We start from the raw sequence: 26,027 nt of genomic DNA, 5'->3' as shown, positions 1-26,027 counted from the left end.
AGAAAGGCTCTTACCCAAATTACCATGATAACTGGCAGCATTTGGATTGGCTTTAATTGCCTTGAGGAACAAAGCTTCAGATTCCTGAATAATTTAGAAGAACAAGTCAACAGGACAGTCTACTCTTGCCTTATATGAAATAATGCAAAAATTTACCCATGACTGTAATGAAAAACCCTCCCAAACTATGCCATATCCATATCATACCACCACATATACATTCTAAGCCTGCGTGATCCTGTAGCTCAGGTGGCTACAGCCTCCAGAAAACAACAACAATGCTACAAATAAGTGGCATGCTTTCACAGGCTGCTCCTATTTTAGCAGAGAGCTATTAAGCATTGGTGAAATTTGCAAAGCAGTTTACTTAATAATTTTTTCGTAGTTAGAATATTTTCAATCATTACCTACTGAAGTTTTCCCTACTTATTCAATCAAGTAAAGGATAATATAATTCAGTATCTGAGCCACTGCTTTTAGACACCTTTCCCTTTAAAATAGTTTTTAGCATTTAAAATGGGGGCACTCCAGTAAACCCCTTTCAAACAGCTGTTTCAACATGGTTCTCAATGAAGAGTAGCTGAGTGCCTGCTGCTTAAAAAAATCAAGCCAACTGAAAGATTCCTGACATTTCCTCACAGGTTATATTCCATATTCCCACTTGGGGTATGTACTCTTAGGACTGTTGATATCTAAGTACTTAGAAAAGCTGAGCTCCCTCACCAAATATTCAGAGAATAATTTACTGCCAAATTTGTTCTCTAATTCAAGCATTTTTATTCTCCCCAACTAGCTGGTAGTATAGATACTTTTGTTCCAGAGCATATTTCCTGTAGAATTTTAAAAAGACACACGTCCCCAATCCAAATGGAGCATATTTACTCCATTAGAGCGTATTTTACATACATTTCTATGCTGTGCTGTGTTTTAGGGAAAGTTGCCCATTCAGTTTCAGTTCAAATGACCTGAAGATAAAATTACTTCCGTGCAGTAAGCTTCCCTCTGAATGCACATACTTGCTGTCTGAGGTATGTAAGAACAATAACCTGGGGAAAAGGCCTTTCCATTGTGCTGAGCTTTTATTACTTATATCCGCATAACAGAACACAGGCTCTACTGAAACAGAAAACCTATCCGCTAGATTTTTGGTTCCACCATCTTCTCACGTGAAGCATGACATAAGTCTTTGTAAGGGTCTCTCTGGGGACAAGAAATTTCTGATGTCATGATTGAGTCATTCAGCTTTGAGTGACTTAAGAGCTTCCCAGTATGTCCAAATTCAAACCCAAACTACATGCTCCTTTCAAAGCATTCCTTAGCACAGCCGAGGCTCCACTGTGAAGCCAAGAGAGACTGGTGCAGAAAGTGCCTTCATCTTCTCAGGTCAAGGAAATTACAAACCCTAGGGTTCTGGACCAAACCTTTTGCAGGGCACCCTGTTTCAGGAGAAGGAATACTGGGGTAGGAGTGAACAAGGGAACCAGAGGTCTGGAAATCTGGGGAGTATATGACTCCATAGTGCACGGTTTAGCATTGCTTTTCCTTGGCATAAGCAGCAGCTCCAGCTTTGTCATACTCGGACTGTTAATATTTCTGGATGCACTGGTCTTTTTGAAACCCATATTATTAGTGTCTTCATTACTTTTCCGAATGATGAGAGTGCATACACTTTCAAAAACTTTACGGATAGTACCTAAGAGGAGGGAGGGCCAATATACTGGAGACGAGAGCTGCTATTCAGAGAGCAGGACAGAGAAATGGACTAGCAAGAATCACAGAATAATTGAGGTCGGAATGGACCTCTGGAGGTCATCTGGTCCAACCTCCCTGCTCAAGCAGGGCCAGCTGCCCAGGACCATGTCCATGGCAGCATCTCCAAGGATGGAGGCTTCACAACCCCTCTGGACAATCTGTGCCAGTGTTTAGTCACAGTAAAAAAGCACTTTCTAATGTTCAGAGGGAACATCCCATGATTTGGTTTGGGCCCATTGCTTCTTGTCCTGTCACTCAGCACCACTGAAAGAGTCTGGCTCCATCCTCTTTGCACCTTCAGGTATTTATATACATTGAGATCCTCCCCCTGAGACTTCTCCAGGCTAAAAAGTCCCAGCTCTCTCAACCTTTCCCCATAGCAAAGACACTCCAGTCCCTTCATCATTTTCATGGCCCTTCGGTGGACTCTTGCCAGTATGTCCATGGCAACCTGGGAACTGGCCACAGGACTCCAGGTGTGGCCTCATCAGTAGAGAGGAAGGATCACCTCCTTCAACCTGCTGGTAACACTCCTAACACAACCCAGGATATCATTAGCCACCTTTTCTGCAAGGGCATGTTGCTGGCTCATGTTCAATCAGTCTGGTGTCCACCAGGACCCTCAGGTGCTTTTTCTGTCAAGCTGCTTTCCAGCTGGGTGGCCCCCAGCATGTGCTGGTGCCTGGGGTTGTTTCTCTCCAGCTGCAAGGGTTTGCACTTCCCTTTGCTGAACTGCAAGAGCTTCCCACCAGTCCATTTCTCCACCCTATTGAGGTATCTCTGGATGGCATTATGATCCTCTGGCATATCAGCCACTCCTCCCAGTTTTGTGTCATCTGCAAATTTGCTGAGGGTGTACTCTGCCCCATCACTCAGATCAATAATGAAGATGTTGAACAGGACTTGGACCACAGGAATTTCATGAAGTTTAACAACAGTAAACTCCAATTCCTGTATCTGGGATGGGATAACCCCATGCAAAAGTACAGGCTGAGCGGCAACTGTCTAGGAAACAGCTCTACAGAAATGGATGTGGTGGGCCTGGTAGACAGCAAATTGAATAAAAGCCATCAGCATACCCTCACAGCAAAGATGACCAACCGCATCCTGGCCTATATTAAGTAGAAGTACAGCCAGCAGGTCTAGTGAAGTAATCCTTCTCCTCAATTTAGCCCTTGCAAGACCACATCTGGAGCATGTGTTCAGGATGGGGCTCTCCATTACAAGACAGACACGGACATACTTTAGTAAACCCAGCAGAGAGCCAGCAAGATGGCTGGGAGCTGCAGCATAAGACATGCAAGGAGCAGCTGAAAGAACTGGATCTCTTCAACCTTCAGAAGAGAAGATGAAGGGGAGACCTTATTGCTACCTACAAGTACCCGATCAGATGATACAGAGAAGATGAAGACAGACTCTTCTCATGGGTCTGTAAGATGGGATGAGACACAATGGATGCAAGCTGGCATATGGGAAATTCCAACCAGATAAAAGTAAACTTTTTTTTTTTTTTTAACCATAAGGGTGGTCAAGCACTGGAAGACACTGTCCAGAGAGGACGTCCATAGAAGTGTTGAAGATTCAACTGGAGATGGCCCTGGTTTGGGTCAGGGGTCGGATTAGTTGACCTCTGGATGTCCCTTCCAGTCAAAATTATTCTATGATTCTAACTCAAGTCACCTGAGAAACATACTGAGACTCAAACATTTGGCAAGTCTAGTGGTGCTGCAGGATAACCTCCTCTTTTCATACAATCATTCAGGCCTAAAGTGGATTGGCACCTGAAAGCATGTAGTAGTCAGAAGTCCCACAAAGTTGTTTTTGTTTTCCATTGCAAATTTTAGTATTTTGGTCTAATAAGTAAATCTCTGCTTTCTTCACTGGGCAGGTTAACAGCAATCAAAGTGAAAGATGTGCTGTCCAATTAATTCAGTTTTATGCCTAAAAGTTGCCACCCTACACAAAGGAGAAGCACTTAATATATGGACTCATCCTCTCACTGCTGAAGCACGATGGGACAACACGTGCAATGCATTCCCAGAATATTTAATGAAATAGATTCTTAGAGTTGTCTGCCATTACAATACATCTTCAGCTACATGAAAATATTTTTAACATCACTGCTTTGCTCAGCAGCTAGTAGAAGCATATTGGCTTATTAAAGGCTATTTAAGGTGCATCATATTCATATTACTGTAGATATATGGAGTAAATATACATTCCAGTGATATTTCAAATTGCTCTATCTTGCCAAATCTTAAAGTGTTGCCAAGAAACTTGCACACTGCAAGGCTTTGGGTAAGCACACTGCATTCCATGTGCGGCAAAGGCCACAACACAAAATTGTAGTCTGGCTTTATTTCAAATACAAAAAATGCTGAATGGTTTTGATTTATTGTACTTTTTACAGAAAAAGCATAGATGTATACATAACAAAAATACAGCATACGTATTTTCAAAGAACTAAAGATAGCTTGGTTCTTCCTCCATTGAGACAAGAACAAGCATTTAACGGAGAACTCTAACTTGGTATAACAGAAGTTAATTAAAAAACAAAACAAAACCACCAAAACAGCTCATCCTTGACGTGCTCTTATTTCTGGAACAATAAATCATTCATGAGTAGATACAAACAGAAATCATAAAGGGTTGGGTTTTTTTTTTTGGTCACTTAGGAAACTATCTTCTGCTGAAGATCAAAGTGCATTTGAAACAGAAGGAGAATATTGTATGCTTATTGGAAGGAAATATCTCATAACACAGTAAAACCTTTAAGAGTCAATGTCTTTTAAAATAAGAGATAACAAAAAATCCCAGAACAAATCTTACTTTACGGCAACAGAGCCAATACAGTAACAACTTTTATACAGGCACATAACAAGTAACCTAATAAATGAAATGCCTGAGGTTAGACAACACATCAGACACAGCCAGGCATCCCTCTGAAAATTGCCTCCATCACCTTGACAGTCTCCATCCCCCCTCTCCTCCCTTCCCATTCTGAACACTCAATAAAAATCCTTAAAGAGCCATCCACTTCTCTGTACATGGTGAGGAGGTAGACAAGAAATCTGAGTTGTCCACTATTTTATTGTAATTTAGCATTCTCCCGCTTAAAAAATCTTGTATCTCCTCTTTCCAGGCGATGCAAGATACAGCTGCTGAGATCATAACCTTTTCTAAGTGAGCCCACTTTCCAATTTCTTACTTTGCTCTACCTGTTATAACCTGCCAATTTCAAATTATCAGTTAGGTTTTTTGCTATACGCGAACCTACTACTCCATATCAAACTATTAAAATGCTCACTGGCTCCCTGTTTTCTTCCCTGGGCTCCACTGCTCCTTTTGCTTTATTCAGGATGCTGACTTGAAAGCTTCATTTTCCCCTACTATCATTTCTACTTTGTCTCCAACACATTCCCCTGCAGTATAATGACCTTTAGAGCTAGTAATCAAAATCACTACCTCCTTTTTTATTTCTTAAATCCATTAAAACAGACTTGTTTCTCTTACACCTGGAAAAGTTTTCTAGCTTGTTTTCAACTTATTTTTCTACTTATTTCATTATAAATGCTCTTTATTCTGTCATGCTGCATACTCTTCTTGATGAATAACTATACAACCCTCTATTCTTTCACAGTGATGACTCACCAAAATATCCCTAGCAATTACCTCCTCCATAATCTCATCCCTTATACATTCTGGATGTTAATTTGTATCCTTCTGGAACTTTTTAAAAAGTAACCTAAAAAATATATTTTATAACAGTCTCAGGTGGAGAGAGAAAAGAAAGAGAGTGTACAGAAAAAAAACAACCCAGCCAGTCTGGAGAAACAGTAACAGGGGGGTAGGGGGTGGGGGTGTTTAACTAACATGGAATGTGGCATCACTAACACAAATGAAAGCAAGTGCTGGGTTGTCACAGGCCCTGGCTTCACATGTGGACAGGTCAGGACTCCACAGCTGAACAGGACTGTAGAAACTTAAGTGGACAAAGTAATTGGTGGAAAAATGTATCTATTTTGAGAAGTTGAACATCATAACATTTTACTTTGCATATACTGAGGATGCTCCTTCAGTGCTGCTAACATCATCACTATCAAAAAGCCATCAAAATCCCCCCAAAGCAATAGTTCAGGAAATGATGTTTTTCTGAGGAATACCAAAAGCTTTCTTGATTATTAATTTGTCCCTGTCACATACATAAATCAGTGACTATGGAGTCAAGTAAAACAACTAAATATATTGACTGTGATTTATTCTCTGTCAGGTCATGCAATCCCTTTTGGAAAATAACTCATTCTCATCAGTTCCACTACATTTCCTGCTTGTAAATATAAGTAGCTAATGCTGAGGTGCCACTCGCAGGCTGGTCCACTGCATGCATCCAAGAGAAAGTTCAATACATGGCTCAATGTATGGACTTTTTCCTCATAACATTCTGGGATTACCCAGGTATACCATCCTCAATCTGGGATTAGCAAATCTGTAATATTTCTATTTTAGATAGCACCTGTGGCAAAGAGGCTAGAATTCATAACAGGTAATGGTAAACCTTTACATATAAAAAGCTCAAGGACTAGCATACTGCCTCTAATTTTAGTTCCTGAACCAAAGCCTCTAAATCAGAGCAGGCTCCATTGCCAGTGAAGCAATACAAGACCCTAACTGCCCTCTAGTGTGCTTAGGAGCCTATTTCTCTCCATTGACCACTGACATAGTTTAGGGCAGCAACATTCCTACCACAGGCATCTAAAATAAGGTGGGATGAAATGAGGCCAGAATCACATAGCCATACTGTGACAGAAATGGGCATTGAAACCTGATTATCCAAGTCATAGTCCATAACGACCTCCTCAAACACTTTCTACAGAAACTTACACAGTTTACACAGGAAAAAAAACCCAAAACAAAACAAAACCAACACTCAAAAGGCTCTAGTTACCTACCTTATATTTTTGTGATTTCCCCAGTACATTTGCCAATGAAAACATAAGGGAATGATCATTAGGTATTAATTCCAGGGCCTCTCTTCCAACTGCTTCTGCTTGAGCTAGATTGCCTGGGAGCCCACGTAGTGGAAAAAGAAAAGGCATCTTTTAACACAGCCTTATTAGTTACTTTTCATGCTGCAAGCACACATATTGTATGACTAGCTGATTACACACATTTTTAAAGAAAACCAGGTATCACACACACATTAATGTAAAACCCCACCAAACGAGACAACAGAAAACCTCCATTTTGTTTTCAGCAGGTAACACCTTCAGAAGAACAACAAAGCACAATTCAAATGTTCTGAAGTTTGGTCTATAATACAAACATGCTTGCACAATTATGGCATTTCAAATAAGGAACAGAAATTCCATTTATGGGCTGGATTTCAAGTGATGCTTTAAAACTATTGAGTCGAAAGGTATTCTTATATTTATAGAGAGTGTCTGGGTAGCCAAAGAAGAGGCAGAACTCCTTTTTGATAAATACAGATAAAGCTTTAAGTTTTGCAAGACAATGAATTATTCATTAAAACATATAAATGGGCTTATACCTGTGTTATCAAGCAATATAATCATATTGTTCCAAGCCAAACTATGCTCTGGTTTCAGAACTGTAGCATTCCTCCATGCATTCAATGCATCTATATGGCGATTCAAATCTGCATACTAAGAAGAAAGAAAAACTCAGTGATTTCACCCTGATTTGCTTTACTTTATCATGCACTAAAGGCACTAAAGAGTTGTTATTGTTTCACTCCATTCTAGTAGAACTTGTTTTTATAGACAAAAATAAGAAATGTAAAAAGAATACTAGGGTAGTATGGAAGATAGAGTGCTATGTACTAATTTTATCCTGCTTTTCTCTGAGACCCAGGCTTGTTTTCAAATATGCATGTACTAATACAATAGGGAGGAAAACCAGCATATGATTTAGAAATCCACACAAGACAATAAGTAAATATTTAATATCAATGTTTCCAAGAATCTAAAGATAATTTTTTGGCATAGTTCTACTACCTAACACTATACTAATGACTGCAAAACAGTCTAATATTGGGAAATGATTAATAATATCTTTTAAGCAAAAGACCACAATCTGTATTTTTCTTTTATACCTCTCTATATGAAAAAGTAGGACTACCAAAGGTTGTATGGAAAGAAGTATACCAGGAAAGCAATACGAAAAGCTACTGAAAATAGGAAATCACCCTGAACTACAAATCAAGCAAACTGAAATAACTATCAGCATTTAACAGTTCAGTGGAATTATACACACACAGAGAGAGATTACTGTTATAGCCATCATTTATTCAAAAGCACTTACCAAGCGCCCTAAATTGTAGTAACAATCTGGATATTTTTTCCTGTGTTTAATTGCTGTCCAGTAGCTTTGCTCTGCCTCTTCAAACCTTCTTAAACTGTTCTGTACTATTCCTAGATTCATCCATGCAGCAGCAAAATCAGGTCTGGCAAATTGGGAAGAAAACCAAGAGAGAGGACAATTGAGCATTTGGAACACAAGATCCTATTGTATCATTTCTGCTCAGTTGGTGCAAAACACTGCTTAGCATTGTTCTAAACCTACTGTATTTGTACAGCTAAGGACAGCAACTCCTCTGCTTCTTGGAGCTCATTTCTTTCTTTCAGAATATTTCCAAGGTTGTTCATGGCATGTACATATTTAGGATTCAACCTAAAATTTGAAATTTAAGAGATTATTATTATGTATGGGACATGCATTACTATATGCAAATTACTGGCTCTGCAATGCTGCAGACCACAAAAATGAATACCTAAGCATTTTCTTCATGTTAAACATGAAAGCAATTTTAGGATAGTTCATTAAAGCAGTAAAATTCCTAATACCTTACAGCTTCTCTGTAGTATTTGATTGCAGCACTTTGATTTCCTTTGTCAGCCAGGTTTTTCCCAACATTGTAGTGCACCTGAAAACACAGATGAACATTCTACCAGATGCTATACAGTCAGATACTCTGTGGAGCCAGCTTGCTAAAATTCATACTCCAAACAGATACAGTCAGCACTTGTGTCATTCACTGCTGGCTTTTTTTGTAGGTAGATACTTAAGATAGGACAATACATACAGTGAAGACAGCAAGACAAAATCTGAGGAATAAATTAATCCATCAGCTTACCTGTTCCAGCTATTTAAGAAAGATTATTATCTTCCTGATTTTATAAATGAGGTCACCACACTTTCCACAAGACTGACTATATTGCGACCTCCTGCTCTTCATTTTATTTGTCAGATCAGTGAAAGAAAGTCTGACTCAATCAAATCCATCATAGCAGAAGAAACACTACAGCATTGTAATTGTTGATTAAACTTTGCTTTCACTATAGCACAAACTAGAAGAAACTCAACATTAACAGAAAAACTAAGCTCCATATTTCAAAAAACAAACAAAAACCAACATACACTATTATTGTATTGGGATAAAAACACACCAAACAGCATTTCTGAAATAAAAATAATGTGTAAGGCAACATGTTGGAGACTGTTAAAAAGTGGAGAATAAAGGAAGGATCTAAAGCTTTGAGGTACAACTACAGGGAAGAAGACGCATCATCTGAATTTATGGCAAGGATTAGATAGGAATAACTATATTTCAGGACAAATCTGAGCTGGAAGACATCTCAAATCCTACTTTAAGACTAACCTCAGAAGACTGTGAGTACTGATTCCTGAAAATATGACTTTTCAACAACTAGATCTGAACTCATTCTTTAAATTACCTTACTATTTGAAATCAAATTGTATATACTTCATCTAAAACAAACACACATTGTAATTTCTTCCCTATTCTGAAAATCTAATTTAAATCTTTTCAAAAACACTATGCAGGAATCACTTTAGATTGAAGTACAAAATATAGGTTTGTAATGCATTTAGATAACTCTAATTCACCTTCTACATTCATAAAAGGATTTTAACTCATGTGTCCATCAAAGGAAAAATCCTAATTGTATTTGGCACAATACCTGGGACCTATTGATCCAGCATAAACAATTACGTTTGAACCTAATTGTTATGGTATTTAATTGCTGAATTCCATCTGTATATGGCTGTGACTATGCAGTAACACACCATCAACAAATAAAGTTAAGAACATTTTCCATGCTTTCTAGAATGGGTGAAAAGAATAGTTTCACTGGTTTTACAGACAGCAAAGATGCTATAAAGCTTACTAAGCATACACAGAAGCAGCTCTGCAGGCTGTAAGATATAAAATAACACACCAATTCAGCATCCCATAAAAGCAGTTCAATCACAGTTTCCAAGAAAAAAAAAAAGATCCAGGCACTTCTTTTGAACATTCATAAAAACACGACAAGGTCCATGCCAAAGAAGCAATGGAATGGTGCATTTATATCAAGACATAGCCATTCATAAAGATCACTCGACAGTGTCAAAAAAAAAACCCCAACAGAATAGCATTGTTTTCCCAGGAGTAATTAAAGTAAAATGATACATCTGGAAAGATGTTTCTTAGGACTGAATACCTCTTCCAGAGGTATATCTCTTCCAATAATTTCTCAGCACACTGCAACAGTCTTACCAAACTGGATTGCTCTGATTATAAGTGCTGAAGTTTACAGACTCAAAATTTATTCAGAGCAGATTAGGTTATTAAACTTTGCTGTATTTCCATATAAAAGATAAATCACAGCAAAACACAAAAATAAGGAAAGATTTCACTCAATAATGTGTATTAGCCCTTAAAATACCTGACTTCACATTTCAATTTCAGCAAACAAGATTACATTAACCTGATTAAACTTCTTTCTTGAGTAAGTTTTACAGAAGTCATAAGCATTACTGAAAGAAGAAATCTTATTAAAGACTGGGGACAGAGCATATGAGAATAAACTTTGTATACTCAGTCTTTCAGACATCAGCTGTCTTAAGTTCAGAAACAGCATTTCACCGTCTGATTCCATTTTTCTCAGTTTTTAAAAGCATGGAACGTCTTAATACCCATTTCTATCTCAAAAGCAGCAGAAAAAATATTCTTCTCATGTAAACAGAACTGTGCAGACTGCAGAAACCTGAGAGGTATCAATTCTCTCAAGTCAAAACATCAAATGAAATATTAAGTGTACATGTAAATTTATTTTGTCAACTGAACTAAACAGGTGTACTGTAGTCTATTAAAACTGATAGCTAAATTATTTAAACAAACTATTAGCATTTTTGATAGTGTATTTCTCTGTCCTCAGAAACAGCTTCTGTCTGAAAGGAAACAATATGTCTATACAGGACTCCTGAAAATGAAGAGTTTCTGGTTGTATGTTGGTTTCATGTTGGTTTCCTAATTTTCTCCAAGTGAAACTGTAGCCTTAGCTCCTCTTAATATGGTAGTGACAGAGGAGAAAGGAAGGGAAGACTAAAACAAACATAACAAAGAACCCCTCAGCCTACCACAAATACTCAGTGACAAAAGTAGCTTTACAACACATTACAATACGCAGTAGGTTTCCAGGCACACGCAATCATTTGAGGGGTGCAGGTGACTTTCACCATACAGCCGTGTGTCTCACTTCACTGGCCATGACAGAGAGATGCCAATCATAGAATCATAGAAAGTCCTGAGTTGGAAGGGACCCACAAGATTCATCGAGTCCAGCTCCTGTCCCTCCCCAAAATTTATACCATATCTCTGAGGGCATTGTCCAAGTGCTTTTTGAATATCCTCAGGCTTGGCACCATGTCTGCCTCCCTGGGGAGCCTGTTCCAGTGCTCCACCACCCTCTGGGTGAAGAACCTTTTCCTAATATCCAATCTAAACCTCCCCTGGCACATCTTCCTGCCATTCCCTCGGGTCCTGTCATTGGTTACCAGAGAGAAGAGATCAGCGCCTGCCCCCCTCCTCCCCTTGTGAGGAAGCTGTAGACCGCAATGAGGTCTTGTCTTCTCTAGGCTGAACAAGGCAAGTGACTTTAGCTGCTCCTACTATGGTTTCTCCTCTAAACCCTTTACCAACTTCAAGGCCCTCCTCTGGATGCTCTCTAGTAGCTTTGTATCCTTAATATACTGTGGCGCCCCAAACTGCACACAGCACTCGAGGTGAGGCCGCACCAGCGCAGAGCAGAGCGGGACAATCCCCTCCCTCGCCCAGCTGCAGTGCAGTGCTTGTTTCACCCCAGAACATGGTTGGCCCTTTTGGCTGCCAGGGCACACTGTTGACTCATGTTCAACTTGCCATTGACCAGAACCCCCAGGTCCCTCTCTGCAGAGCTGCTCTCCAGCCTCTCGTTACCCAGTCTGTATGTACATCCAGGGTTGTCGTGCCCCAGGTATAAAATCCGGCACTTGCTCTTGATAAACTTCATGCGGTTGGTGGTTGCCCAGCTCTCCAGGTCTCTCTGCAGGGCCTCTCTACCCTCAAGAGTGTCAACAGCTCCTCCTAATTTTCTGTCATCAGCAAACTTAATTAGTATTCCTTCAAGGCCTGCATCCAAGTCATTTATGAAGAGATTAAAAAGTACTGGCCCCAAGATGGATCCCTGCGGAACCCCGCTAGTGACTGGCCCCCAGCCCAATGTAACCCCATTTACTGTGACCCTTTGAGCCCAACCCATCAGCCAATTGCTCACCCACTGCATTATGTGTTTATCCAGCTGTATGCTGGATATTTTGTCCAGGAGGATACTGTGAGAGACAGTATCAAAAGCTTTACTGAAATCCAAAAAGATCACATTGACTGGCTTGCCTTGGTCAGCTAGGTGGGTAACGTAAAGGCCAAGATCAGCCTTTAGGTCTGCTCCCCCAAACCAGGCCTACAATAGCTGTCTGCCCTCTGCTAAGCACAAGGCTGTAACTCTCCTTGACTTCTCCCATGGCCCCTGTCTGCACAACATGGGGACGCAGGTACTTTCTATATACCAATGGGTGGGAAGAATCTGGCCCTTAAAAATGAGGGGCCAGTGTGATGTTTTAAATTTCCTCTCTAGAGATGTGGTTTTTCTGCCTTTGACAGATATCGTGCATGCCAGCCTGGGGGAGAGGATTCTCCTTTCCTGATTAAACATTTAAAAGCAGACATAGCGTTTTGTTATTAAATGATTATAGATAGATATTAACTGGAAATGATGTATTACATTATGACCACATGCTCCTTTATCAATCTTAAACAGGTCATTACTTTACAGTAATAGCTCCAAAAGAAGCATTTCTTAAGGATGCATAACAACACAGTGTTCTTCAAAATCTGGGCAATTAGGTAAAAAAACCCCTAGGACAGAACTTAGTTGATGTCAACAGGCATGCATTGTTTAAAGTTAACATAACCATGGCACCATAGCCTAGCCAAAGAATTTGCTCTATGTTTGCAATACCGCAAATCAACCTAAGAAGCCAGTATACAAAAACAAAAGCACTGTAGATTATTCTATGTTAGACAGACACAGTGCTTAACCTCTTATTTAAGTGTTTAAATGAACACAGGTACTTAAATGAGGAAGAGAGAAAAAATTATATTTCCCTGAACAAGAACAAAATTACTGTCAAACCAATTTTTTGGTTTTTATTTCTCAAAGCAGTGTAGGAAGAAATTGAAATGCAGTATCATCTTCTAGGAGGTACACCCCTCAGTTGGAGCACTACTATTACCAAGTATTTTATTCTCTCTTCCTAGCTGCTTATAATCACCTTTTCAGCAAATATGAACATTTGCTGAGAAGGATGGCAGCAAAGCACAGATGTCAACATTTCTACAGAAACATGCAGATGCTTCTGTTCAATGCCAGCTTCTTTCATCAAACACTTTTCTCTTTCCTCTACTACTGAAATTCTGTTTTCTAAGTAATAATAAAACAAAGCCTTTTTGCTCTTCACATTTGGTTTGTGCAGCAAATGTTGTCTAAAGGTTCTTCTGCACGACTGTTACTTGTATACAAAGAAATTATAACAAAAATTGTGTCTGTGTGGCAAAACACTGCAGATAACCCCTATAAACATAGCTCACAGCACTGAAGGTAAATCTGCAGAAGATAATCCCCTTTTAATATATAGCATAGAAACTAATTCTTAATATCTAAAGGAAATGCTCTCTAGATCAGCTTTATAAATCCTTAAACAGCAGTAAATCTTGTTCTGTCATAAAGAGGTTTTACATGACCTTTTAAGAAAGTATAGGAAGTAATCTCACAAACTTTGCTGTGCACTTTCAGTATTAGCATAGCTTGTTTTTGACAGACTGGTATTTCTAATAATTACAGTTTGCATAAAGCATCAAGTACAAAGTTGCTACCCTTAATATGTCAAGACAGATTGGTTAGTAACACATTCTGTTGGGACTATCATAACTTCCTTGCTTATTATTGCAGAAAAGTTGCTACTGAAATGGCTTTTTAAAAATTCTGTTTATTAATTTCTATCATATAAGAATAACCAGTAGGAAGGAGAATGTACAGATTACATGCAAAATATTAACAATTTACAGTCATTTAAATTCAGTTATTTCAAATCTAGGAAAAGAAAAATGGTGGCTATTTCCCATGTACTTAACAATGCAACTGCAAATTTTATTTAGATAATCAATTAGAGGAATTCATCCAGATGTAAAAAACCATCTCTGGAGTCTTAAAAACTGCCACGGCTTTGCTAAAAGCTGAGAAAAAGTAACTTGGCACTTCCAACAGTAACTTATCACATGGCAAGAAATGAGCATTTTTGGAAATAATCTTTAAAATTAAAAGAAACAATGTTTAATGACCTCAGAAGGTGAGCAGCAATACTGCGATGTCTAGAAATAGTGAACACCAGTAGGGCAAGAGCAAAATCTCACATAACCTTAGGTATCCACATCTGCTCTAGTTGTCACGACTTCTTTTATCATCAGCAGAGAGAAATGCACAGATCTAGGGCGCAGTCATTCTGGCCTATGTCAGTCGTGTTAGTCCAAGGTGATGATGAACCAAGTGCTAAAAGGGACAGCTTCTCCCCAGTTATAAAAAGAGTCTGGCTGACTCACTCAGATGCAGATGTCTAAAGCTAAGGAGATAAATCCAAGCCAGTAGTCTGGTATGGTGCAACAGTAGTTACACTTTCAGTCTAATAACCTTTGAAACCAACTTAAGTCAGGACCATGCAACGTCAAATGTGTGACACATTCCTGAACATGTTTAATCAAGATCGGTAACATGGTGCTTTCTTTCTCTTTTTTAAAAAACAATATAATAACATATATATTGAACATTTCTGAAATATTTAAAATAACATTTAAAATAAAATATAAAATACTTTAAACATTTAAAAATCTGTATTGTGAGCTTAAAAAAAAGTCAAAAGATCTTTGTAACTTCTTATGGTACCTGATTATTCCCAGTAAATTTTAAAATCACTGGGTCACATTTATAAAAGTTGATCCTAAATTTCATCCTCTTGAGCCAGGTGCATCCATCACTTAAGGGGGCAGATTCTCTACTATGCCAGACAATCTGATTTAATGCAGTTTCCACACCTCTATCTAAAGAGATGTTTAAAGAAGATGAGTCTTTAAATTAGAGAAGGCACTTCTGTAACTATCTGTTAATTAGAATTAGGGTAAGTTTACTCTACACTGTTCACATACAGACAATGTGGAATTGAAAAGAACTGTACCACAAAAACATGAACTAGGAGCTGCAGCTTTTATTGCCAGTTGGGAGGCACCTGGAGATTCTGGAACCCTGCTACATAAGGGAAGTAAAGCATGACCACGCTACACATATTAAAGATGTTCTAAGAACAAGAAGAAAAAGCTATTATCTGTGTTCCCCTTTTTGGCCTGTATCAGTCTCCCACTGAAATAAATGGGCCACTGAAAGTCCTGTGGAGTCATTTTTGAAGGAATTCTGCAATTTCAAGACAACAGAAGATCAGAACAGAACCTAGTTCCAATTTTTATGTTTATCTTTGTCAAAATTGAACAAGTATAGCTGGGTCCATAAAGAAAAAAAGAAATTGCCTCTCACACGTGGATTGTCTAATGATGTTGCCTAGAAAAGTTCCCTACTACTGTGGTTTCAAAGTTACTCCTTAGAAAATTGGAATGTGAGCTTACAAAACCCTCCCTGTTCACATCACCATGCTTTCCATTTTTGCACACGCTGTCACTAGCAGCAATACAGCTCAGGCATGTCTACGTGGCCCAGTGTTGACAAACACAAGCTCATTTTCCCTGTACACTCATTGGCTTTGAACCAGCTGCATTAGTTCAGTAGCTTGCACACAGCTTATCGGCTCAAGCACAGCACTGTGCGAACACCGCTACACAGCTTCCCAGCCAGACATGGCTTGTGTCCAAGGAGCCTGGAGCACAGGCAAAGAGAGCATGGATCTGTCTGAAGCACTCTTACAATGGCAGATGGATGGAGTTACACACAAAGAAACAGATTGCATTTGCTCCATTTATAGTATGCATTTGTCATCCAGAAGATAGGATATACTCAGGTCATCATTAAAAAGATGATGGTTGCCTACTGCTGCCACACAATAAGATACAACAGCTCTTTGTCTATGTATTGAAATCTGAGATTACTGAAAGGTGCCACCATATTGTAAATATGGGCTATAAATGCTTTTTACAGCTCACTGCTGCATATTTGTATTCCAGTAGATGCTAAGTTTACCATTCTCTTTGCAAAGCTGAGCATTCACAGGTTCCTTTTTAAGCTATGTGTCTTGATCTGTATTGTCTAGATACTACTCTAGATTACAGAAATCTAATCTTTTAAAACATCAATGTATTTTACTGACAAGCTGTGCATTCCTATTCCTAGGCTCTTCAAAGAGAGTCTCTGCTAAAATTCGAACAACATCAGGGCTCTGTGGTATATTCCAACAGATCACACTCAGTTGTCAAAGGACTACTGTGGAGGTCACCTCTACTCGCAGGCCAGATTTGGTCAACTATGCTGAACACTGGTGTTCAGCTCAGGGAAACATCCTATCCAGTCCCACCCTCTTACTTGTTCCTTCACTAAGCCTTGCAGGAAATATTGCAGTTTTCCTCAATGCCCGTGTCTGAATACTGTAGCCCATTCAGTCACTGTAAAAGAGCAGAAGTGGTGAGGCCGCACCTTGAGTGCTGTGTGCAGTTTTGGGCCCCTCACTACAAGAAGGACATCGAGGTGCTGGAGTGTGTCCAGAGAAGGGCAACAAAGTTGGTGAAGGGTCTAGAGAACAAGTCGTATGAGGAGCGGCTGAAGGAATTGGGGTTCTTTAGTCTGGAGAAGAGGAGGCTGAGGGGAGACCTTACCGCTCTCCTCGGCTACCTGGAAGGAGGTTGTAACGAGGTGGGGGTTGGTCTCTTCTCCCTAGTAACAAGTGATAGGATGAGAGGAAATAGCCTCAAGCTGCGCCAGGGGAAGTTTAGGCTGGATATTAGGAAAAACTCCTTCACTGAAAGGGTTGTCAGGCATTGGAACAGGCTGCCCAGGGAGGTGGTTGAGTCTCCATCCCTGGAGGTATTTAAAAGAAGGGTAGACGTGGTACTTGAGGATATGGTTTAGTGGTGGACTTGGCAGTGATAGGTTATTGGTTGGACTCAATGATCTTAAGAGTCTTTTCCAACCTTAAGGATTTTATGATTCTATGAAAGATTTTACCCCCCACATCCTGCAGTTACACTGATGATACGCTGCTTTGTCCCTTAGCTGTGCTGGCTATATATACCGCTGGAAGGTACACAAAAAGGATTCTAAAAACACAGCATAGGCATTATTTAGGTGAATACACTGCTACAACTTACTTTCTTTTTGATATTTTATTGTAATAACTTGCAATTATATGCACAATTGTTTTAGTAGATTTTATTAGCAGTACATCCAATTTGACTGGATGCCTTTCCTGAAGTGTATCCTCCCTTCTCCCTCCCCACCCCACTCCCAGCCCCAGGTTCTGAATTACAATATTTTAATTTGTCTGGTATTTTGCCTATGCTACCACTGTGATTTAGGTGTCTGACATGCCAATGTCATATTCTTGCATCAAGCAAGACTGTAACACTGTACCACAATATATTAACTATGCATAACAATTCCTCTATTCCAAATTTCAAAACACTTAAAAAAAAAAAAGATTAGAAGTTCAGATGAATGACTTACTTTTGCATTCAGAGGGCACACAGACAGTGCACTCCTAAAAAGCTGTTCTTCTGACCTCCACTGACTGCTGCGGAGTGCACAGCGCATAACATTTATCAACAAGATTCCAAGTACTGCCACAGCAAGAATTTTCTTAAGGAAAAAGAGACAAGTTAAGAAACAAACCATTCAATTGAAGCACTTCATCAACTTTACTGACAGTTTTGATAGTACCTTTTTCTTGGCTTGCTTACTCAAGAGACTAAATCCATATGTAAACAGAACACAATATCCAATACTGGGGAGGTAGATGACTCTCTCTGCAATAACAAATCCTACTCGGAAGAACAGATTACTTGCAGGAAGAAAAGGGATAATAAGAAATCCGAGTCCCAGTGTAAGAATTCTGCAAACAAGAAACAGATTCTCAAATGAACCACAAATCTTAACAAAAGTACCTTTTCCACTTATAAACTTTATTTAAACATTTCAGAAGGATGTGCATATGGAACTGGGCATTCAAAAGCAGCCATTGGGAGCTATATAACAGAACCAAATTAAGTTTCAGTGAGGTTTTGACACTTCACTCCATCATCAGGAACTTTTAAAATCCTAGTTATAATTCCCAGAAAAGCAATGTTCATGCTTCCAAGCCAGAAAATAGCCTGATTACACATTAATTACATAATTCCTATTTGAAATACACAGGCAGGAAAAGTAATGGTAAAAGATATCTGCCTATTTTTGGAACCAGGAAGGTGGTAACAGGGGAAAAATATAGGTCACCGCTGAAGAAGAAACAGTAGTACATGTCCTACTGAGAGAGCATTTTCTTTCCTAACAAATATGTCAATAGTAGAATCCATTGTGCTTAACCACCTGAAAGTTAGCCATCTGCACTTCTTCTACAGTCAGCAGAGAATGGCACTTCCTGAGAGCAGTTCGTCTTCCTTGTTTTAGGTATCTATGTTAGGATAAGTAATCCTGAGCAGGTACCTATGGACTATACAGAGGTTAGAAAACTGAGACTAGGTACCTTACTTTTACAGAGCTGACATAAGGGAATATGAATCCCAGGTCTGTGTCAGGTGTTTGTTAAAAGGCCACAGGCATGGTAGTGTTCTACTCTAATTTATTACAAATAAATCTCTACACTGTAATGTGGAGGTGTCTTCTTACTCTTTTCTCCTCCCCAAGAGTCCTAGGCCTTCACTACACTTTTTGTCTTTACTTTTTACTAAAAAACTGTTCAGCAGTATAGGCTTAGTGTGGTTTTTTTCTAGAAAGTATGACATCACTTGTAGCAGGAATTCCATCCCTCTCCAAAATTATTTTATCTGTGCAAACATGTATGGAACAGAGGAAAAGAAGGCAGGTGGGATGTTAACATTTGAAGGAATGAGGGGGAAGAGATGAAACTGCAGAATACCACAGAAAAGAAAATATTCATTGCACTGAACAACAGAATGACCTTGTTGCAATTGAGCTGCTGAAAAATTTTAAAGAACTGAGGAATTAATTATACATAAAATCCAAGGGAGCAGACCCTGAAAAGTTGAACAGAAGCCCTTAGTGAGACAGAATAGTTAATAATAAACTTTTTTTGTACCTTTGGATAAAGTACAAGTTGTTTCCTCAGTCGATACTATGGGACAGCATTTTATTTTTTAATTGTATGGCTATGGCCAGCATTTCAACCTCCTTCCATTTTTAGAAGATGATGAAAGGAGATGATGACTTGTAAGAAGCAGGGGCAACAACATACATCAATTCTGACTCTGTTCTGAGCAGAGATTACTTTTTACCACCTACAGTGTTAAGGATCTCAAAATGCCATTTCAGGATCAAAATAAAGCAGCCATCCATACCTCCTCCTCCAACTCTGTTTCCCACTAGTCAGTGTACAGTGATGGGCCCAAATTGGGATAAAACTGTAATGACAGCTATAAATATTTATTTGAACTACATTTGCTAGACACTGGTTCCACTGAATTGTTAAAAGTATCACTAGTGGATTTAACAACATAATACTGTACTCAAGCTGGCCAGATAGTTAAAACTCATCACTGTCTCTTACCTTCTCTTATGGCTGTCTTCTGAGCACAGAGCTTGGCATATCAGACCAATTAGGCAGAACCAAAGTGCTGCTAGTGCAATTATCCTCCAGTCACTGACGGATTTAATGAGGGGTATGCAGCCCATTGACCAATCAAAACACAGCCACCAGGGACACAACAGCAACCATGCATTCAACGAATAGTAGTAATTATAGTTTATAGCCTGTCAGTCAAAAAGCAAACAAACATTTATTTGATACTAAATTTAAGGGGGGGGAGGCAACTTTAGTTCTTCCCTCTATTACCATTTCCCAAATATATTTTATACAATAAAGAGGCTTTAAATACTGTTAAACTACAACACGTTACATATCCATTTATTTTACAGCTGTGAAATTAATTTTTTTAAATGTAGCTAGGTGGCTGTCCTATTCAGAGCAGGGAAATGAAATTCTGTCCTGTCCAACCAATATCCATATGTAAAAAAAAATAATCTCCTACAATAGGAGAAATTGTCAAAAGACAGCACCTACTGTCTTAGCCAAGAGTCTTAATGCAGTCAGAGGTATAAAGCCAAGACATATTCCAAACGCACCAGACCAGAACTTTATGCTATTTTCTTCAATTGTGAAAGAACAGATGAAGAGTCAAACACAGTATGTAGAAAAGGGATGAAACCCAGCAAAAGCTAAATCCTTGCATGCATGGGAAAAGTAGCAAGTATAGGGAAAGGTACTTCAATGTGTGCAATGCATGCTAAATTGAATGCAAAGAATATACAAGGTATACTATTTTTAAAAATTGCAGAAAATCATCACAGCAGCACAAGGGAAGGTGACTCATCACACATCTTGAAACACAAAGACTGCCCACTTTATTGTTTCTTTGAAGCACAGAAAAGAAGATTCATTTTGATGACAAAGACAAATGTTCTGAGCTGGCCGGAAAAAAACAACTTCATAACTTACTCTCACAAAAAGACTGTCTGCAAATGAAGCTGGGTTGTCTACTTCAGTGAAAGCAGGGGGTCCTGTGCCCATAATCCTCCAGCGTATATAAAGTATACTGGCCCCTCCAGACATCAGAAGAGTTATCCTGAAAAGCAGCCCCTTTCTTAACAGCCCAGCATTCTACAGGAAAGAAAGAGAAAACAACCTCATTTTATATTTTCTCTTCCCCACTATATTCACATTCTTCTGGCACCATCTCAGAAAGCAGAGGCTATTCCTGTGCATTTTTGCTATTAGAGTTGACATTTCTCTTATTTTTGCAGTTACTAGAAAGTTCCAAACTTTACTGTGCTTTCGTTGACTAACCGCAAAATATTCTTTGCAAACATTTTCATCTCCTTCTAAATCACAAAAGAAAACTTTTTTATTCAAGAAGTCTCTGTTCTACAAATCCTCAGTAACTCTATAGCTGATGTAATTTTACACAACAATTTCTAATAGCGAATTTGAGCAGAATATAGCCTTTAGTATATGGCATATTAAATTGATCTATCTTTTCTTCTTAAAATGGAGGACTGTTACTTTGTGAACTTTTTTTAAAATAGCTATATCTAGTTGGCCGCTTAGCACTGATAGTTTTTGTCCACTGAAGTTTCTTTAGAGGTCAAATCACACGACTGCATACAACAAGAAAACTGCACAGTTAGAAACTGGGAAGAATGAGAAACTGAATTAAAATTTTCACATTCACTAGTGTGATTAAAAAGCTAATGACAGGCACCCAAATCACTTCGGTTAGGCTAAAATTACCCAAGATCTTAAAAAAATTGTGTTTTATCTACATTAACTCAGTTGACTTACCTCACATAACATACACTTAGGGTCTAAAGAAGGCAATTCACATAAAACACAGAGAAGTGATGTCATAGAAGCTAAATTTGATACACTTTCCCATTTTTTCTGCTGTGAAGTATAATGCATTTTCTCCGAGCACACATCAGTTTCATAAATGAAAAGAAAAACACTGCATACTGTAGAGGTTCTTCAAGCTTCACCAGTAGAGACTGGAAACAGAATCATCAGTAACTATAACAATACCCCTGTCACAGCTTTGAGATGGAAATCCAAGCTTCCAACACCCTGATCAGCTAGCAAATGGTAACTCAGGTAGGAAATGAAGGGCTGCCTTAGACCTGTCTGAAACTTGATGGTTGAAATTATTCTACACAGCCTCAATAAGTCGTTAGAGAAGCAGAAGATGGAAGACAAGAGTTTCCCTGAAATGCGAGATCTTTTGGGCCACCTCCCTTTCCATTCCACACATTGGAAGATGAAAGTGTCAGTAAACTATGGATTTTTACATGGAAGAGTTGACTGGATCCTAAAACAAATGGTCATGTGATCTCCAGTATTAGTTTTCCTTTATTTCTACCTTCCTCCCTTAGTCTGATATGCTTCCATTACCTTTAAAAACCTACCTGACAGTTATACATGATCAGTTCTATGTCCTCCATGGGAGCTGGCACACTGATTATTATTACCTATTATTGCAATATGCTGATTAGCAAGCAGCACCATAATTATTCAGGAGAACAATATTAGTTATTTCTGAAGACTTTAAAAAAAACAAGTAGGCTTACTGCAAAGATAGGCATCCAACAGTGCCCTGGCTGAAGATATTTATTCTCTAAAATGAGAGAAGAGTTACGTTTTAAACCTATATTCAGATGGGTTTTTAATATTTGCAGTTGACAACGGCGTCATAGGATATTTAGCTGAATGCCTAAGGATAAAGAATTTTGTAATGTTGATTTTATGTAAGTTAGACTTTGTGCTCAACTGGTTTCTTCCAACTTACACATCTCGGTAACAAAATCACTACCATGAGGATTACAGGAAAACCATTCCTAAAAACTGTTTTTGCAAGAGAATTGTGCTATGAAGGAAAACCATACGGTGATAATTTATAACTACTTTGTGACAGAGTAAGTACACAAAACCTCTCATCCCAGGCTTCATTTTGTTTAACAGTACATGCAGCTTGTTAAAGGCCAGATTTCACAAATCATCACAAAATCTCTTAGAAGGCAGAATTTAAAAAGTGGAAGAAGTATTATCATATCGCCTTTGATCCAGAGTTAACTGAAATCAGGCATGAAACTGAAACCTGTCTCAATTGAGAAGAAAAAAAATCTGCAAGTAAGAGAATTTAAGATCAGCCTTTTAACAAAACAAACAAAAAACCATTAGATACACATTCATGAAAAGAGCAGAACAGATTTTTGTAAGTGGCAGGAGCTAAAATTAATTACTTCTATTAAAAGAAGAAATAAAATGCACATTTGATGTTTTCTTCACCCAAACATAACTGCTTAGAAGTCACAAAACAGAAGCATAACACTTTGAGCTCTTCATGCTTAAAAAGTAATCCTTGAAAAACGTTTGACTGACACATTTCACAGAATCATAGGATGGTTTGGGTTGGAAGGGACCTTTAAAGATCATCTAGTCCAACCCCCCTGCCATGGGCAGGGACATCTTACACTAGATAAGATTGCTCAAAGCCCCATCCAACCTGACCTTGAACACTTCTAATAATGGGGCATCAACAACTTCCCTGAGCAACCTGTTCCAGTGTCTCACCACCCTCATCATAAAGACCAGTCTAAATCTACCCTCTTTCAATTTAAAACCACTGCCCCTTGTCCTGTCACTACAGGCTCTGATACAAAGTCTCCATCATTCTTATAGGCCACTTCTATATATTGAAAGACTACAATCAGGTGTCCCCAGGGTCCCTCTTCTCCAGGCTAAACAACCCCAACTCTCTCAGCCTTTCTTCACAGGAGAGGTGTTCCATCCCTCTGACCATTTTGTCACCCACCTCTGGACCTGCTCTAACAGGTCCATGTCTTTCATCTACTCCAGAGCTGGATGCAGTACTCCATGTGGGGTATCACCAAAGCAGAGGGTAGAGGGAGAATCACCTCCCTCGACCTGCTGGCCATGCTTTTTTTTATGCAGCCCAGGATACGACTCGCAGGCACATTCACATACACATTGCAGGCTCATATCTGATTTTTCATCCACGCATATCCCCAGGTCCTTCTCCACAGGGCTGCTCTCAATCCATTCATCCCCCATGTCTGTACTGATATTGGGGATTGCCCCAGCCCAGGTGCATGACTTTGCACTTGGCCTTGTTGAACTTTGTGAGGTTCACAAGGGCCCACTTCTCAAGCTTGCCAAGGTCTCTCTGGATGGGCATCCCTTCCCCTAAGAGTATCAACTCTCAACTTGGTGCCATCTCCATACTTGCTGAGGGTGCACTAATTCCACAATGTACTAAATAGGATTGGTCCAAGTATGGACACTTGAGGGACACCACTCAGATGGTTTCTGCTTGGATATTGAGCTTTTGACTGTCATTCTTTGGATGCAGCCATCTAGCCAATTCCTTATCCATCTAACAGTCCATCAGTCAAATGATCTCTCTCTATTTTAGCAGCAAGAATGTTGTGGGGGACAATATCAATGGCCCTACAGAAATCCAGGTAGATGACATCATTAGCTCTTCTCTTGTACACTGATGCCATTACTCCCTCATAGAAGGCCACTAGATTAGTCAGGCACAATCTGCTCTTGGTGAAGCCAAGTTGGCTGTCTCTAATAACCCTCCTGTCTTTCATATGTTTCGACATAACTTCCAGGATGATCTGTTCCATGATCTTCAAAGACACTGAAGTGAGGCTGACTGGTCAGTGGTTTCCAGGGTCCTCCTTTATTACCTTTTATTTCCATCACTAATTTTGAACTGGCTCTGCTTTAGTTCCCTACAACTCTAGGCTCTTTCCTTGACATATGCTAGTTGAACATAACTCTAATTATACAACAAAATTCTCCAGCATTCCTCTTTGCTGCCTGAAATACTCTTGCACCCCTCACTTAGCCGTTCTTGGTCAAATCTACAGTTTCAGTTCTAGAGATTTCACTTCTACTAATTTCCCCCCAAAACTCACTTCTCTTTTATCAAAGGAATTTAAAAAACCCTTAAGACTTGTGCTACTCAGAAACATGAGCAAGACTTCTTTGCAGTGAAACCACTGATCAATGCAAAGTCAGTGAATATTCCTTTGCCTTGTTGAACCTTCGATGGGAGATGCAAATGATTTAGCTGTTGAAAGCAGTGATGTTCTAGTAGGATTTTGGTCTATTTGGCTGCCATCAACCATTCACCTGAGGCTGACTGTTTCTGTCATTTGCTTGCCAGTGCAAATACTAGGTGCCAGATTCCACTTGAGCCAATATTAGATAGAGTGATACCAACACAAGTCAGAAATTCAATCCTTAGCAACGATCAGTGCTACAGTTCCTACTGGGAACTGTCTCCTGTTTGGTCATTTGTATTCTGAAAAAAACAGTGTTAATACTTTACAGGGATTGGCAAAGTAGAGAAAATATTTTTTAATATACTTTTTCAAATGTCTAGCTATCTCATTTGAGAATCTGAATAAATTTCTCTCTCTTTACTCTAACCAAACTGTGTTAAACAACCATTTCAGGTGTATAGCTACTGACCCTGAAGGACTTGTTGCATCAAGCAGTCACCTTTTCCACACCATATTTTTAACCTACAGTTGAGAGAAGTATGGAATGGATTTCACTATCCAATGCAATTCTATTACTATTCATGTTGCTGCAAATATGCCATAGCACATTGCCTTATTAGGCTGACTGAAAATACCTCTATCTTTTGTTTAATCCTCAATAACAACAAAACTGTCAGAAGTTGTATCTTTATTTTTTTGTACATGACTGTCTGAATGGCCAGAATGAACAAAACCTCTGAGGACTCACCTCCAATGACTTGTCCTTATGTAGTAACTTTTGAATAAGCTCCAAAACATTTAGCTTGTTAATCACCAGTGCATCAAACACTGCATTCAAACCCTAAACAACCAAGAGAAAAATAAGAGCATAAGATGGAGCAGTTAACCATAAATATTTTTTAAAATACATCTTAAATTCCACTTCTACCATGAGTTACTGTATATCTGAATAGTGATTCCAAACACGTAGAGAGATACATTGGTAGTAATGATGGTAGAACGGTAAATTCAGCACCTGAGGCCAGATGAGTAGAATATCATGTTACTGTAATGGGGATTCTCCTGCTACAT

At 39.0% G+C, this 26,027-nt stretch overlaps 2 protein-coding genes across 3 annotated transcripts in view; both read right to left on the bottom strand.

Annotated features, from left to right (window-relative positions):
* Positions 1 to 6,780, bottom strand: part of GGACT (gamma-glutamylamine cyclotransferase) — a 46,336-nt gene extending 39,556 nt beyond the window's left edge. Inside the window, exon 1 of the mRNA XM_064440632.1 lies at positions 6,702 to 6,780. The gene's annotated coding sequence lies outside the window, so the exon portion shown is untranslated. The remainder of the gene's footprint in view (positions 1 to 6,701) is intronic.
* Positions 1 to 26,027, bottom strand: part of TMTC4 (transmembrane O-mannosyltransferase targeting cadherins 4) — a 59,407-nt gene that overhangs the window by 5,624 nt on the left and 27,756 nt on the right. For both annotated transcript variants that reach the window (XM_064440628.1, XM_009509855.2), the window contains 11 exons: positions 25,705 to 25,797; positions 20,866 to 21,027; positions 19,918 to 20,120; positions 18,075 to 18,246; positions 17,862 to 17,993; positions 8,616 to 8,695; positions 8,335 to 8,442; positions 8,074 to 8,215; positions 7,301 to 7,415; positions 6,702 to 6,814; positions 15 to 84 (listed from right to left, as the gene is read on the bottom strand). In XM_064440628.1, the coding sequence (XP_064296698.1) occupies positions 15 to 84; positions 6,702 to 6,814; positions 7,301 to 7,415; positions 8,074 to 8,215; positions 8,335 to 8,442; positions 8,616 to 8,695; positions 17,862 to 17,993; positions 18,075 to 18,246; positions 19,918 to 20,120; positions 20,866 to 21,027; positions 25,705 to 25,797 (1,390 nt within the window). The remainder of the gene's footprint in view (positions 1 to 14; positions 85 to 6,701; positions 6,815 to 7,300; positions 7,416 to 8,073; positions 8,216 to 8,334; positions 8,443 to 8,615; positions 8,696 to 17,861; positions 17,994 to 18,074; positions 18,247 to 19,917; positions 20,121 to 20,865; positions 21,028 to 25,704; positions 25,798 to 26,027) is intronic.

The sequence above is a fragment of the Phalacrocorax carbo genome, chromosome 1, assembly GCF_963921805.1.
Source record: "Phalacrocorax carbo chromosome 1, bPhaCar2.1, whole genome shotgun sequence".
In the NCBI taxonomy this organism is placed as follows: Eukaryota; Metazoa; Chordata; class Aves; order Suliformes; family Phalacrocoracidae; genus Phalacrocorax; species Phalacrocorax carbo.
The sequence above is the reverse complement of the archived record's forward strand: the minus strand, read 5'-3'. Positions and strand labels throughout refer to the sequence as shown.